Genomic DNA, 11,473 nt, shown 5'->3' with positions numbered 1-11,473 from the left:
TACCTACTCAGCAGGAAGCTGCGACATTAACGGTTGTCGTGAGCTTCAAGAACAACGATAAATGTCTCAAGTGACATAGTGGCCAAGGTTCTAGTGCTCCGAAAGATCAACTGGAGAGAAGCTTAGCTAGCTTCGTCATGGCGACCAAACATTGTAGCTAACATGGATTGTAAAGCAAGTAAAGGTGGCTGGAGCAAGAAAGCTCAGCACAATTTTGCTTGTTGATAATACATCCTTGATGCTGACAAGCTTGCGATGCGACGCGTCGGTCTTTGTAATTGCAGGTTGCCAACACGAGCGCGCTATATGGGCGGGCGGCTACTGCAGGTGCAGTAGTGTTGAGAGTGGATCCGGAGTAATTTAGCAACCGCAATTGTGCTGGCCTGGATGCGAGATGGATGCAATTGTGAGAAAGTTCAAGAAAGCGAGAAAAACGGAACCATCTCACCGATGCGGAAATGGTGAATTGTAGATCGCGTCTGCCGAATCGAATTTGGTGATTTATGGCAAGTATTGTTGCAGTTGCAGAACCACTGAGCGCTGAGAAGGCGCAAGTAGTTGCGTTCAAGGATGCGTAAGAAGGCGTAGAGGAAGATGTTGAGCAAAGGACGCAACTGCGACAACCAACGTATTGTATCAACCATGTTCATTGAAGGTATCTGAACTCATTACCGCGGCTCCTTCTACTACGATCCCTTGCGTGATCGAAGGAAGCCCCATTAACAGAACCCGATTTGGTACACACAGACATTATACAGGTGTATGGCTCTTGCCAGTCCACGTTTGGTATCCAATGCTTTCGTCTTTGCTTGCCTCTACTCTTCCTATCCACCTCCTCTTCTCCTCGACTCGGGGGTATCTTATGCGGCGCGGTTGGCTCCCATCTGGACAGCAATGTTAGAGGGAGTCGGGATGGTGAAAATTGGGGGCTGGGATGACATACGCGCTTGGAGATGAATACACCAATCAACAAGCAGGCAACAAGGAAGACAATGACGAGGACGACAATGACACCAGGCTCACGCTGAGCCCAGTTCTCGCGCTTGGCCAGCTGGGCCATGGCGTACTCGCTGCGAGCGGCAATGAGGTGGGAGATGACGGCCATGGTGTTGGATGTGTAGATTTCTACAGCAACGTCAGTCAGACACGTCCGCTACGAGATGTTTTGCAGCTATGCATCGCGACGGCAAGCAATTGAAAGGTCGAAGCACAAGCACGAATTGGCCGAGCGTCATTCCGGGTTGGGAAGGGTCCGCGGCCAATGCGTCCACACACAGACAACACAGCATTGAAGCTTGCGCGACGGCGACAACAGCTCCAATGCGCGCCAATTGCTCTAGCAGGAGGAGGTATCGAGCATACCTTTTGGTTGAGAGTGTCCTCTGTCGAAGCGGTGTTGAGTCCTGGGATATTATCGAAGCTCTCGAAGCTGTTGGTAGGCGAGGAAGCTGGTCAGCGGATCTCCACAGAACGTCGCGACAGAGGTGAACGAGGTGGACTCGATGGAAGAGCAAGACAGGGCATCAAAGACAAAGAGCCTCAAGAAATCGAGGCCGTTATCCGCTTTTAAATGCGCCGGCTCGCCGAAAATTTCTGCAGTAATGAGGCATTTGTTTGGTTCCTGTTTGGCCGGGCCCGGCGGAAGCCCGGTAATAAAGCTTGCATGGGGCAGGCGATCGCCTAGACAACGAAAGTGTGGACTTACTCTGGGCTTTGGTAGACTCTGCGGAGAGGATGAGGATGGAATCGAAGAGTGCAGAGTGAGGAGAGGAACGTCGCAGCAGCTGGTGAGGAGAAGAGGTTGGGACCTTGCAACCTTAACGCGATCGAGAGCTAGGCTTGCCGGAGAAGGGAAAGACACTAGGCCCAGCCAATCGCGCGCGACGTGAATTGACGTGGGGTCAAGACGATCGCGGCCGCTCTGGAAACGCCTGCGACTTCACCAAGGCTCTTGGGCGCTCGATTCACTCAATTGCTAGGGGCCAGCTCTAGCATAACCAGGCCCGCCTCTGCAGCTGCTCTTCAGCGCCGACCTCAGCATGTTCGCGCTGTGGGGAGCTTGCAGCTGCTCCGCAAAGATTGGATTGCGATGCTGCAGCCGCCGCTGACGCTACCGTCCGGCTCACCATGGGACCCATGCATCGACGTGCTGCCGCTGCGGTGCGTGAGCAGAGCAACAATTATGTCATCGAGCGCGGGCTGCTTATCTGTACTGCATCAGAGCTCACAGACCCCCGAGACTCGCACGAGGACAGTAGCAGTCGTGGGGCGCGAGGACAAACCGCGACCAGGGCCCAAAATGCCTCATTTCACCAGGTGCGAGCCTCTCGATAGCGCAAACGCTGCTGAAGCCGCTTGAGAACAACACGGGAGAATTGTGTGGGATGGCGTCTCAGCGTGCAGCCAGGATCTCCACCAAGCTTCGCAGCCCCAGATTCGAGAATGCTTGGCACAGCAGTTTGCAGCTTGCAGCAGTTGGCTGACTGGAGACTTCGACGCTTGAGGTTGCGACTGCATTTATTACCTACCGAATGCGATGCTAGCAATAATGTCGAGTGGGGCTGCTCCACGTCACCTGTCTGTTGCGTTGGCACCGCATCTGGGCATGCTCATTAGGATAACTGGAGCCCACGGGTAAGTTGCCTATCACAGCAGCCGAGGTAGCGCACTACCGTTGAAGCAAACAGTGGACATCCTAACAAGAGCCTCACCGCCAGGGTATCTAACGGATCGTTGCACCTAACCGATGTCGGCAGATTGTTGCCGTGGTGTTTATCGAATTTGTGTTCACCGGTAGCTGTTAACAAGTGCACACCTCAGCACAATTCCTGTGCAAGTGTCTGGGCACGGTGCCTGTCAACTGTATGTACGAGCAGCACTTCAGGACCGACAACGCTTCACAACGGCATTAGAACCTTTCCCGCCAGGGTCGTGATCTCGTCACATCACACTGTGTATTTCTTTGTTCCTAACCGTTGATGCAAGCAAGCGGAGCGCATCTTTAGCCTCCGCACACAGCCGCACTTCTAACCCCAGATTTTCGAAAGTTTGGGTATCCGCAAACTAACAAGTGCCCTGACGATCTCCACGTGTTATCCTTCTTCAGTTCCTCAGCTCCTCAGTTCCTCCATATCCTCACTTGCTTGTCTGCTCCTCCACTGCCCACTTTGTCGCCATCTGGACTCCAGTCCAACGCAAAGACCTGGTCTTTGTGGCCTGGAAGGTCCTCCTTCAGCTTTCCTGTCCTCATGTCCCAGACCTTGAGCGTTGTGTCTTTGCTACAACTGGCGAGCAGTCTGCTATCTGCGGAAAAGCTTGCCATGTACACAGGACCCACGTGCGCTCGTAAGGTGTTGAGGAACTTTCCGTCCCGGGCTGACCAGAGCTTGACGTGGTTGTCCCACGCTGCAGATGCAAGAAGCTGACCATCTGGTGAAAAGACAACCTGGTTGATCTGCTTTTGATGTCCAGTCATCCTGGTGACCGGCTTTGGGCTAGTCAAAGGAGTCCACAGGATCAGAGTGCAGTCCTCTGAAGCTGTCGCAAGACGCTCAATAATCTCTCCATTGATAGTTGCAGCCTTTTCGAAGCGTGCTTTCGCCTTTGCGACCATCTCTTCCGGTGTCGACGGTACCTTCCGTGTGTGGTCGTGGTATGCAGTGCGCAAGACGAAATCGGTAGAAAGAGCAAGGTGGTTCACCCAGTGAGCGTGACCTGACAAGGTACTGAGCAGCGAGCCGGTCGCCGCGTTCCAGACCTTGATTGTCTTGTCGTGGGAAGAAGTGTATATGCGTCCAGTACCACCCCATTTGACGCATGTCACACTGCCCTTGTGTCCTGACAGCGCGAAATCGATTTTGCCGCCGACTGCATCCCACACTCGTACCAGGCCATCCTTTGACGAAGACGCTACTCTCGGCCGCCCTGGCTCTTGTAGATGATATGGCTCCCAGCAAAGTGACGTGATGAAATTGGTGTGTCCCTTTAGCGCACCGCCAACCTGCTTTCCTGTCTCAGAATCCCATATCCTGACCTCGTTGTCGTACCCTCCGGACGCCAATAATGAGCCGTCTGGGGAGTAGCTGACCGCAAGCACCCACCTCGTGTGGCCCTTCATGGTGTGTACAGGTGTTCCAGTTTCGCAGTCCCATATCCTCACTGTTTTATCTCCACTTCCACTAGCCATCCGTCCTGAGCTCTTTGGTGAAAACTGCACCGCTAAGATGTTGTCTCCATGCCCAGAGACTGCTGCTGCGCATCTCGACACAGCCTTTACTCTGAACACAGCTTGCGGCGCGTACTGCAGCACTATCTCTGTTTCTGCAGATGCCTTCCCTGACTTCACCAATGCATTGTACAAGTCTTCCCTGTCTCCAAGCGCTTCTGTAGCCTCGTCGTGGAAGAATCGGTACGGTACTTGGTCCTCGGCTTGGTCTTTGAGCTCGTTCAGGAGGATCTCAAGGTTTTTGGTGGTCGCTTGCGAGAGCGGTACAGTAAGGACAGGCAGACTGCCACTTTCGCCTGTGGCCTGGTCTACAAAGCGTACTCGTACGGTGCCGTCTGGGATCGTTGTGTCGACATTTTGTTGTTCGCGCGTGAATTCGGCCTGCGCCCGCTTCTGCCGTTTCGAAGGAGGTGGGTATTGTGTCGCCATACCAAAATCAAGCCGTGTAGTGCAATCCGGGCTTCAGTAACAGAAAATGTTACTCTCCTTCAAAAGTTGCTGTAGAGACAGCAGAACCCCACTGCACTTTTTTCTTAAACGCTTATCGATTAGAATCGCGCTAGTGACGCGCTTGCTCTTTCCCCAACCAGCAACCATCAACGCGTCCTTCATCTCTCATCTAAACACCTCATGCAAAGTGCATTTTCAAATGACAAAGAGAGCAGCACAGCACTTCATCACACACTGCCCTTACAGCACTAACCATTATGGTTCGCCCCTCGAGGCCTTCTACCTCTTACACCACAGCTTCCACTTCCTACGGTTACGGTGACTACAATACTACAACAACCTCGCGACCCAGGACTCGGCCAGGTACCGGCAGACCTTCCACTGCTCGGCCGAGGACTGGTGCTTCGACTATTGCTAGGGTTGAGTCTCAACGTGTAGTTTGCGCTGTTGCCGAGTCTCGCGGCATCTCACCTACAGTTGGCCTAGCCTTTGTCGATCTTGATACAGGGGAAGCTGTGCTTTGCCAAATTAATGACAGCCAAACCTACGTTCGAACTATCCACAAACTGAAAGTGTATGGTCCTTCAGAGATACTCATCGTCGCAACAGCTTCCAGTCCCAAGTCAAAGCTCTTCTCCATCATCGAAGAGAACCTCGAAGACATGGGCAACAAGATCACCTTGCTTGACCGTCGCTACTGGGCTGACTCGACAGGCTATGAGTACATTCAGACCCTGGCTTTCAAGGAAGACGTCGAAGCTATCAAGATCTCAGTTCAAGGCAACTACTATGCTATCTGCTGCATTGCAGCGGTGAGTGGTTTGCCGACCAACATGATCGATAGCTAAACATCTACAGGCACTGAAGTATATCGAGCTGGGTCTGGGAATCCAATTCTCGTACCATTCGCTCAGGATGCGGTATGAGCCCTCGGAAGGATCCATGATGATAGACGTGTCCACCATCTACTCGCTTGAGCTCGTGCAGAACCTCCAAAGCCCAAAGTCGAAGGACTGTCTGTTCGGACTCCTCAACGAGACCCTAACGGCCATGGGAGCGCGCCTTCTGAGAAACAACATCCTGCAGCCACTCACTGATCCTGAAGTGCTCAACACCAGGTACCGTGCAGTAGAGGAGCTGACTACCAAGGAGGCGATGTTCTTTGCTACGCGAGCTGGTTCGATGTTTGCAGCAACTCTCCTTGCACGCTTCTGACTTGCAACAGCTCTGAAGAATTTCTTGGACGCCGACAGGATCTTAACTGCTGTAAGCAACAAGCAAGTGAAGTTAACCTTTGACTAACGCTTGCAGCTCATCGTCAAACCAGTGAAGCCAACTCTGCAGACGACTGAGCAAGCCATCAACCAAGTCATAATGTTGAAGCAATTTGTTTCTTCTGTAAACCCAGTTTTCGAGGCTCTCACCGGAGCAAGGTCAAGCATGCTGAACAACATCCGCGAGGTGATGGTGCAGCAGCTCTTACTCCTTTCCGCTACTGACTGGTGTAGCTTTGCGACCCCAAAAACATCTCGCCAATCCGGGATCTGATTGACGAAGTGATCAACGAAGACACCACCTACGCGAAGCAACCTCTCGAGCTCCGGAACCAGCGTACATATGCCGTGAAGTCTGGTGTCAATGGCTTGCTTGACGTCGCGCGTACGACCTACAAAGAAGCCACCGAGGATGCGTACCAGCACTGCACCGAGCTTGGCCGTTAGCATTGCCGTGGAAATTGTTGGTCTACTTTATTGACGGTATGCAGAGGAGTATGACATTCAACTTGATCTCAAGTACGAGAATGCCCGACAATTCTACATCAAGATACCATCGACCGAGCTTGACGGAAGAGAGCTTCCACCAGTCTTCACGAATGTCATCCGCCGAAAGAACCATATCGAATGTCAGACCTTGGAGCTAATGAAGCGCAACCAAAAGGTAGTCGTTGCGTTTAGATGCTATGACATGACTGACTGAGTGTTATAGATCAACGTCTCACACCAAGAAGTTGTTCTCATGAGTGCGTACACAGATCAGACCCACTTATCTACTATGCTTACGTTCTGACAGGTGATCAAGCCATTGACGCGCTGATCGAGGCAGTCCGTAGCCACATGTCGGTCATGTTCAAGATCTGCGAAGCTGTCGGTTTATTGGACATGATCGGCGCCTTCTCACAGCTCGTGACGGTGAACGACTACACTCGACCGCAACTGACCGATACCCTTGCTATCAAATCCGGCAGACACCCTATCAAGGAGAAGATCATGCAGAATAAGTTTGTTCCGAATGATGTCTACGCTACCCAGCAGACGCGCTTCCAAATCATCACGGGATGTAATATGAGTGGCAAGAGCACTTACATCCGGACCATTGCTCTGATGTCGATCATGGCTCAAATCGGCTGCTTGTACGTTGCTTGTGCATTTCCATCTCGGTATAACTTTACTGATGAGGTACAGCGTGCCTGCGTTGTATGCCTCCTTCCCGATCTTGCACCAGCTCTTCGCCCGCCTGGGCATGGATGACAGCATCGAGACCAATGTGTCAACATTCGCGGCCGAGATGAGAGAGATTGCGTTTATCCTACGCAACATCGATCGACGCAGCATGGCCATCGTGGACGAGCTCGGTCGTGGCACAAGTACTAGGGACGGTCTGGCCATTGCCTTGGCCATCGCAGAAGCCCTCGTTTCCAGCAAGGCTCTTGTGTGGTTCGCAACTCACTTCAAGGATCTTGCCACCATCATGCACGAGCGCGCCGGCGTGCTCAACCTTCATCTGGCCGTTGATATGGAGAATGAGCAGAGCATGACGATGTTGTACAAAATATCTCAGGGTGCCGTCAAAGAGTCGCACTACGGTCTGACTCTCGCTCGAGTCGTACCACTTCCTGCAGGGCTGGTCGACCACGCCGCAGCTGTTGCCCAGAAGCTGGAGCGCCATATGCTCCGCAAGAAGAAGACATCCGAGATTGTGCTCAAAGAGAAGCGGCGAAAGCTCATTCTCAACCTCAAGGAACATCTTGTGCAAGTCCAGACTGGTGTGTTGGAAGGTGAAGTGCTTACTGCTTGGCTGAAGGGGCTGCAGAAGGATTTCGTCAACCGCATGACAGCACTCGAAGCTGAAGCCGCCAGCATGAGCCAGGAAACAGACGATGAGGACGAAGAGATAGAAGAGACAAGCGCGGCTGATGAGCGGCAGCGACTGGGCACTTCTGCTAGTCAGTCCTCAGTCATAAGTATCTCGTCCAGGATGACTTCGACAGAGTTGGAGTCTACCATTCGACCGATGTCTAAGGCTGCAACCGTTCGAGCAGTGTCGGACAACAAGCGCTAGACCGAACCTCTTTGCTCGTGCGAGGACTTTATAGGTCCACAGTAGCACCGTGTTCAAGAGGATATAGGAAGAAATATATGAACACATTGTACCTACAGAAGAACGCCACAGCTTCCTTTCACACAACATCCCAACCTAGCCCTCGCCCCCTCCCTCACCTCCCTCACAATCTCCCCCGCACCCTTAAGCTCCTTCACCAACCCCACCGCACTTCCCGCATACGTACACAACCTCGCCTTTACACCCCACCCCTCATCCCCCTTCTCCACGTCCTTTTCATACAGCATCTTATTTTCCTCATTCCCCACACCCTCCATGGCATCCGTATACGTCTTATTAATGATACCCCTGCCATTATACGTCTCCGCCCAGCCCGTAGTACCGCGTGCATTGTCCCAGGCCTTAGTCCGGACAGTCGTTTGCCCGCCGTCAGAAGTGCGTAGGACTTCGTCCTGGTAGCCTTTCGCGATGACGGCTTCGTGGGACACGAGGAAACGCGTACCCATTACTACGCCGCTTGCGCCTAGCATGAGTGTGGCGGATAAGCCGCGTGCGTCGGCAATACCTCCCGCTGCTACAAGAATTGGTCTTCCCTTCTTATCCGGCACTTGAGTAGAAACAGTATCGTGCACTTCCGGCAGCAGCGAGATCAGCCCTGCGCCTTGCGCCAACCCGTGACCACCCGCATCTGTACCCTGGACAACCAGCACATCCGGCTTTACCTCCTTCACAACATCGAGCGCTTCTCGTACACTGCCTATCTGCACCCAGACCTTGGTTTGCGGACTCGCTTCTCTGTACTTGCTTGTCCATTCAGCCAGCGCGGCGATGGATGAAGGCGCGAAAAACCACACAGCAGCAGGCTTGAACTTTTTGATGAGAGGCAGTGCGGCAGAGAGGTCGGCGCCCCAGTTGATGAAGCCTACGCCGACTGGAAGTGTACCGTTTGTGGTTTTGAGATTGGTGTCCTTGATCAATCTAGTAGCATCCTGCAAGTACGACTCCAAGTCTGATACATCTGTGCCGGCGCCGATGAAGCCGATGCCCCCTGTTTGATGTCAGTTCATGTAAATGAAGACGGAAAGGAGTGGTGTATCTGGCCAGATGAGATTGGAAGGAGTGGTGCGTACCAGCTTTCGAGATGGCTACAGCCAGATCAGCCAGAGCGATGAGTCGCATAGGCGCTCCTACGACAAGGGGGGTTTCGATCCATGGGTAATCGCTCTTGAGACTTTGGATTGAGTCCATCTTCCTTTTTCTTGAGTAGATCTATTGTTTCCGCCTATGGTCCGGTCTACTCTGTTTCCCAGACTATCAGTGTATTGTCTCGGAATCCAAAGAATTGGATCTTTCTGTATGAATTGGATATGTGTATGTTGATGCGTTGCTTTTCGAGTTCCAAATTGACTGTAGTGAGGTTGTATATCCGTCGGTCCGCTTCCGTCATCGATGTTCAACATCACCTCGGCAAACGTCCGGCCAGACCGTGTACCATCGGACGCCCAAGTACTCTTCAGCAAACGTCTACGAACGCAACATGCAGCTCTTTAAGATAATTATTTGTAAGTCGTAATCCGCATGCATATTATTAACATCTACTATATCCAAAGTCTAACACACCAGGTAACGCGCCTGCTCGTGTGCATTGAAGCGAATCCGCTATCAACTTCATAAACGCTCATTAAGCAGTTGCTCATCCCATCACACCCGTCTACAACTCGCGATGCCTAGTTCCTCCTCTCCCACTCAACAGTACCAGGCGCCAGCGGCCTGGAGAATAGACTTGAGTAATCTGTGCCGACAATGTCCTTGCTGCCACCCACGTTCCTGAGCTTGAACTCTCTTACGAAAGCCACAAGGATGGTCTGCAGCTGCAAGTACGCGAACTGCTCACCGATACACCTATGACGTCCCGCGCCGAAGGGAAGGTATGGCGAGTTGGTTCCCTTGGAGATGACACCCCAACCGTAATCGATGGTGTCCTCGCCACCCGCGACTGCCTCCGGCTCATCATAGTTGTGCTGGTCAGCGTCCCAACGGTGGGGGTCCCAGACCTCGGCGTTGACGAAGTGAGAGTCGAGCTGCGCGGAGAACCCAGGCGAAGACATGAGTGTGTGCGAGGTAGGAATAACGTAGTTGGTGCCATCTGCGACAAGAGGCTGCTTGACCTTGCGCATGATGGAGTGGATGGGAGCGTGAAGACGGAGGGTTTCCTTGACGACTTGGGCGTGTAGAGACAACTTCGGAAGGTCCTCGTAGGTGAGAGGCGGGAGATCCTGTCCAAGAGCAGACTTCTGCTCCTCTAGAAGCTCTTCAATAAGGCCGGGATTTTGGGCCAGACGGAGAAGAATCCAGGCGATAGTGGAAGACGAAGAGTGCTGACCAGCCATAAGGAGCGCAATCATGATACCAGCGATCTCGTGCTCAGGAATTTGTGTGCCGTCCTTGTACTTGCACTCCAACAAATGCCAGATCATGTCGTGCTCACCCTCCTTCCTCTCAGCCTCGCCGCTCCTGCGCCTGCGAACAATGTCCGAGTAGAGCTTGATCATGGTCTCACGTGCGTTGTCACGCGCACGGTTGTGGGGAAGAGGAGCCCAGGAAAGCATGAAGTTGATAGGCGAGAAACCCATGTCGAGATCGTGGTACAGCTCGGCGAACCTAGAATCGAAGGAGTCGCGGATCTCCTGGCCTTGAAGGGAGCGGGAGGCAGTGTAGATGGTGAGCTCGGCCATGACCTTGGTCACATCAAAGGTGCCCTTCTTGCCCTGGAAGACCTTGTGGCGCTTGACGAAGTTCTCGACTTCTTCGGTGATAACGGTGACGTAGGAGCGGAGGGCGTCTTGGGTGAGACCGAACTTGACGAACTAAGTGTTGCATTAGCATTAATCCGGCGGAAGAGCGAATGCATGCGCACCTTCTTCTGCTCCATCAACTTGGCATTGGGGCAGTCGTAGACGACATCCTTGCCGAACACAGGAGTGGTGAGCGGACTGTAGATCTCCTCGGCGTTGACGTCCTTGAGCTTTCCGTTGAGGATGAAGTTGTTGCCCTTAGTGTCGAGGCAGACAGTCATCTTGCGACCGAGGAGAACGAAGGTGAAGACATTGCCGTACTACTGCCAGTCAGCGCATTGTTCCCATCGCTACGAGGCACGCGACATACCTTCTTCTGCTGGGTGAAGAAGAACTTATACGGGTCGATACCGTACGTGATTGTGCTACCAATCACCGGGAACCAGTGAAAGACGAGAGGCGGCTCATTGGGGTTCTTGAGCAACAACTGCTGCAGAACGTTGAGGACAACCGCAAGAACGAGGAAGGATGCGAAACCGGCGGCGATAGTGACAGGGGTGGAGGAGTTGGCAGTGAAGTTGCCAATCGGCCCAGAGATATCAGCAAGCACACCCATACTGCGCAACAAAAAACTGCAGAGACGTAAGAAACGTAAGAGACGTAA

The 11,473-nt window shown here is 52.9% G+C and overlaps 5 protein-coding genes across 5 annotated transcripts; 1 reads left to right on the top strand and 4 right to left on the bottom strand.

Moving 5' to 3' along the window:
* Positions 1-709: 709 nt before the first annotated feature.
* On the bottom strand, positions 710-1,127 carry BU25DRAFT_407865 (uncharacterized protein). The gene is made up of 2 exons (XM_033705660.1): positions 944-1,127; positions 710-884 (listed from the first exon to the last, which is right to left on the bottom strand). Exons 1-2 carry the CDS (start codon positions 1,103-1,105, stop codon positions 861-863), a joined length of 186 nt encoding a protein of 61 aa, XP_033564764.1. The 5' UTR covers positions 1,106-1,127; the 3' UTR covers positions 710-860.
* Positions 1,128-3,109: 1,982 nt separating this feature from the next.
* Positions 3,110-4,702, bottom strand: BU25DRAFT_386502 (F-box/WD repeat-containing protein pof1). Its single transcript, XM_033704401.1, has one exon. It carries the CDS (start codon positions 4,652-4,654, stop codon positions 3,119-3,121), a length of 1,536 nt encoding a protein of 511 aa, XP_033564763.1. The 5' UTR covers positions 4,655-4,702; the 3' UTR covers positions 3,110-3,118.
* Positions 4,703-4,932: 230 nt separating this feature from the next.
* On the top strand, positions 4,933-8,014 carry BU25DRAFT_488745 (uncharacterized protein; the record flags this gene model as incomplete). Its single annotated transcript, XM_033711373.1, has 9 exons — positions 4,933-5,487; positions 5,534-5,852; positions 5,901-5,941; positions 5,987-6,136; positions 6,184-6,391; positions 6,441-6,613; positions 6,662-6,695; positions 6,746-7,085; positions 7,138-8,014. The coding sequence occupies 9 exons, from the start codon at positions 4,933-4,935 to the stop codon at positions 8,012-8,014; spliced, it is 2,697 nt and encodes an 898-aa protein (XP_033564762.1).
* A 131-nt stretch (positions 8,015-8,145) lies between these two features.
* On the bottom strand, positions 8,146-9,262 carry BU25DRAFT_303614 (inosine monophosphate dehydrogenase; the record flags this gene model as incomplete). Its single annotated transcript, XM_033702028.1, has 2 exons — positions 8,146-9,062; positions 9,145-9,262. Coding segments are annotated over 2 exons (1,035 nt in total), but the record flags the coding sequence as incomplete, so codon positions are not given.
* Positions 9,263-9,741: 479 nt separating this feature from the next.
* BU25DRAFT_429033 (cytochrome P450) lies at positions 9,742-11,425 on the bottom strand (the record flags this gene model as incomplete). Its single annotated transcript, XM_033708534.1, has 3 exons — positions 9,742-10,881; positions 10,932-11,129; positions 11,180-11,425. The coding sequence occupies 3 exons, from the start codon at positions 11,423-11,425 to the stop codon at positions 9,742-9,744; spliced, it is 1,584 nt and encodes a 527-aa protein (XP_033564760.1).
* Between the last annotated feature and the right edge of the window lie 48 nt (positions 11,426-11,473).

This window comes from Macroventuria anomochaeta (genome assembly GCF_010093625.1).
Source record: "Macroventuria anomochaeta strain CBS 525.71 unplaced genomic scaffold BU25scaffold_6, whole genome shotgun sequence".
In the NCBI taxonomy this organism is placed as follows: Eukaryota; Fungi; Ascomycota; class Dothideomycetes; order Pleosporales; family Didymellaceae; genus Macroventuria; species Macroventuria anomochaeta.
Note: the sequence above shows the minus strand (reverse complement) of the source record. Positions and strands in the feature narration are given on the sequence as shown.

Bases quoted from the DNA above. Each gene is read 5' to 3' on its own strand.
- BU25DRAFT_386502 (XM_033704401.1), bottom strand. From the start codon at position 4,654: ATGGCGACACAATACCCACCTCCTTCGAAACGGCAGAAGCGGGCGCAG.
- BU25DRAFT_407865 (XM_033705660.1), bottom strand. From the start codon at position 1,105: ATGGCCGTCATCTCCCACCTCATTGCCGCTCGCAGCGAGTACGCCATG. The intron at 885-943 runs GTATGTCATCCC...ATTGCTGTCCAG, and splicing joins GTGTATTCATCTCCAAGCGC to ATGGGAGCCAACCGCGCCGC.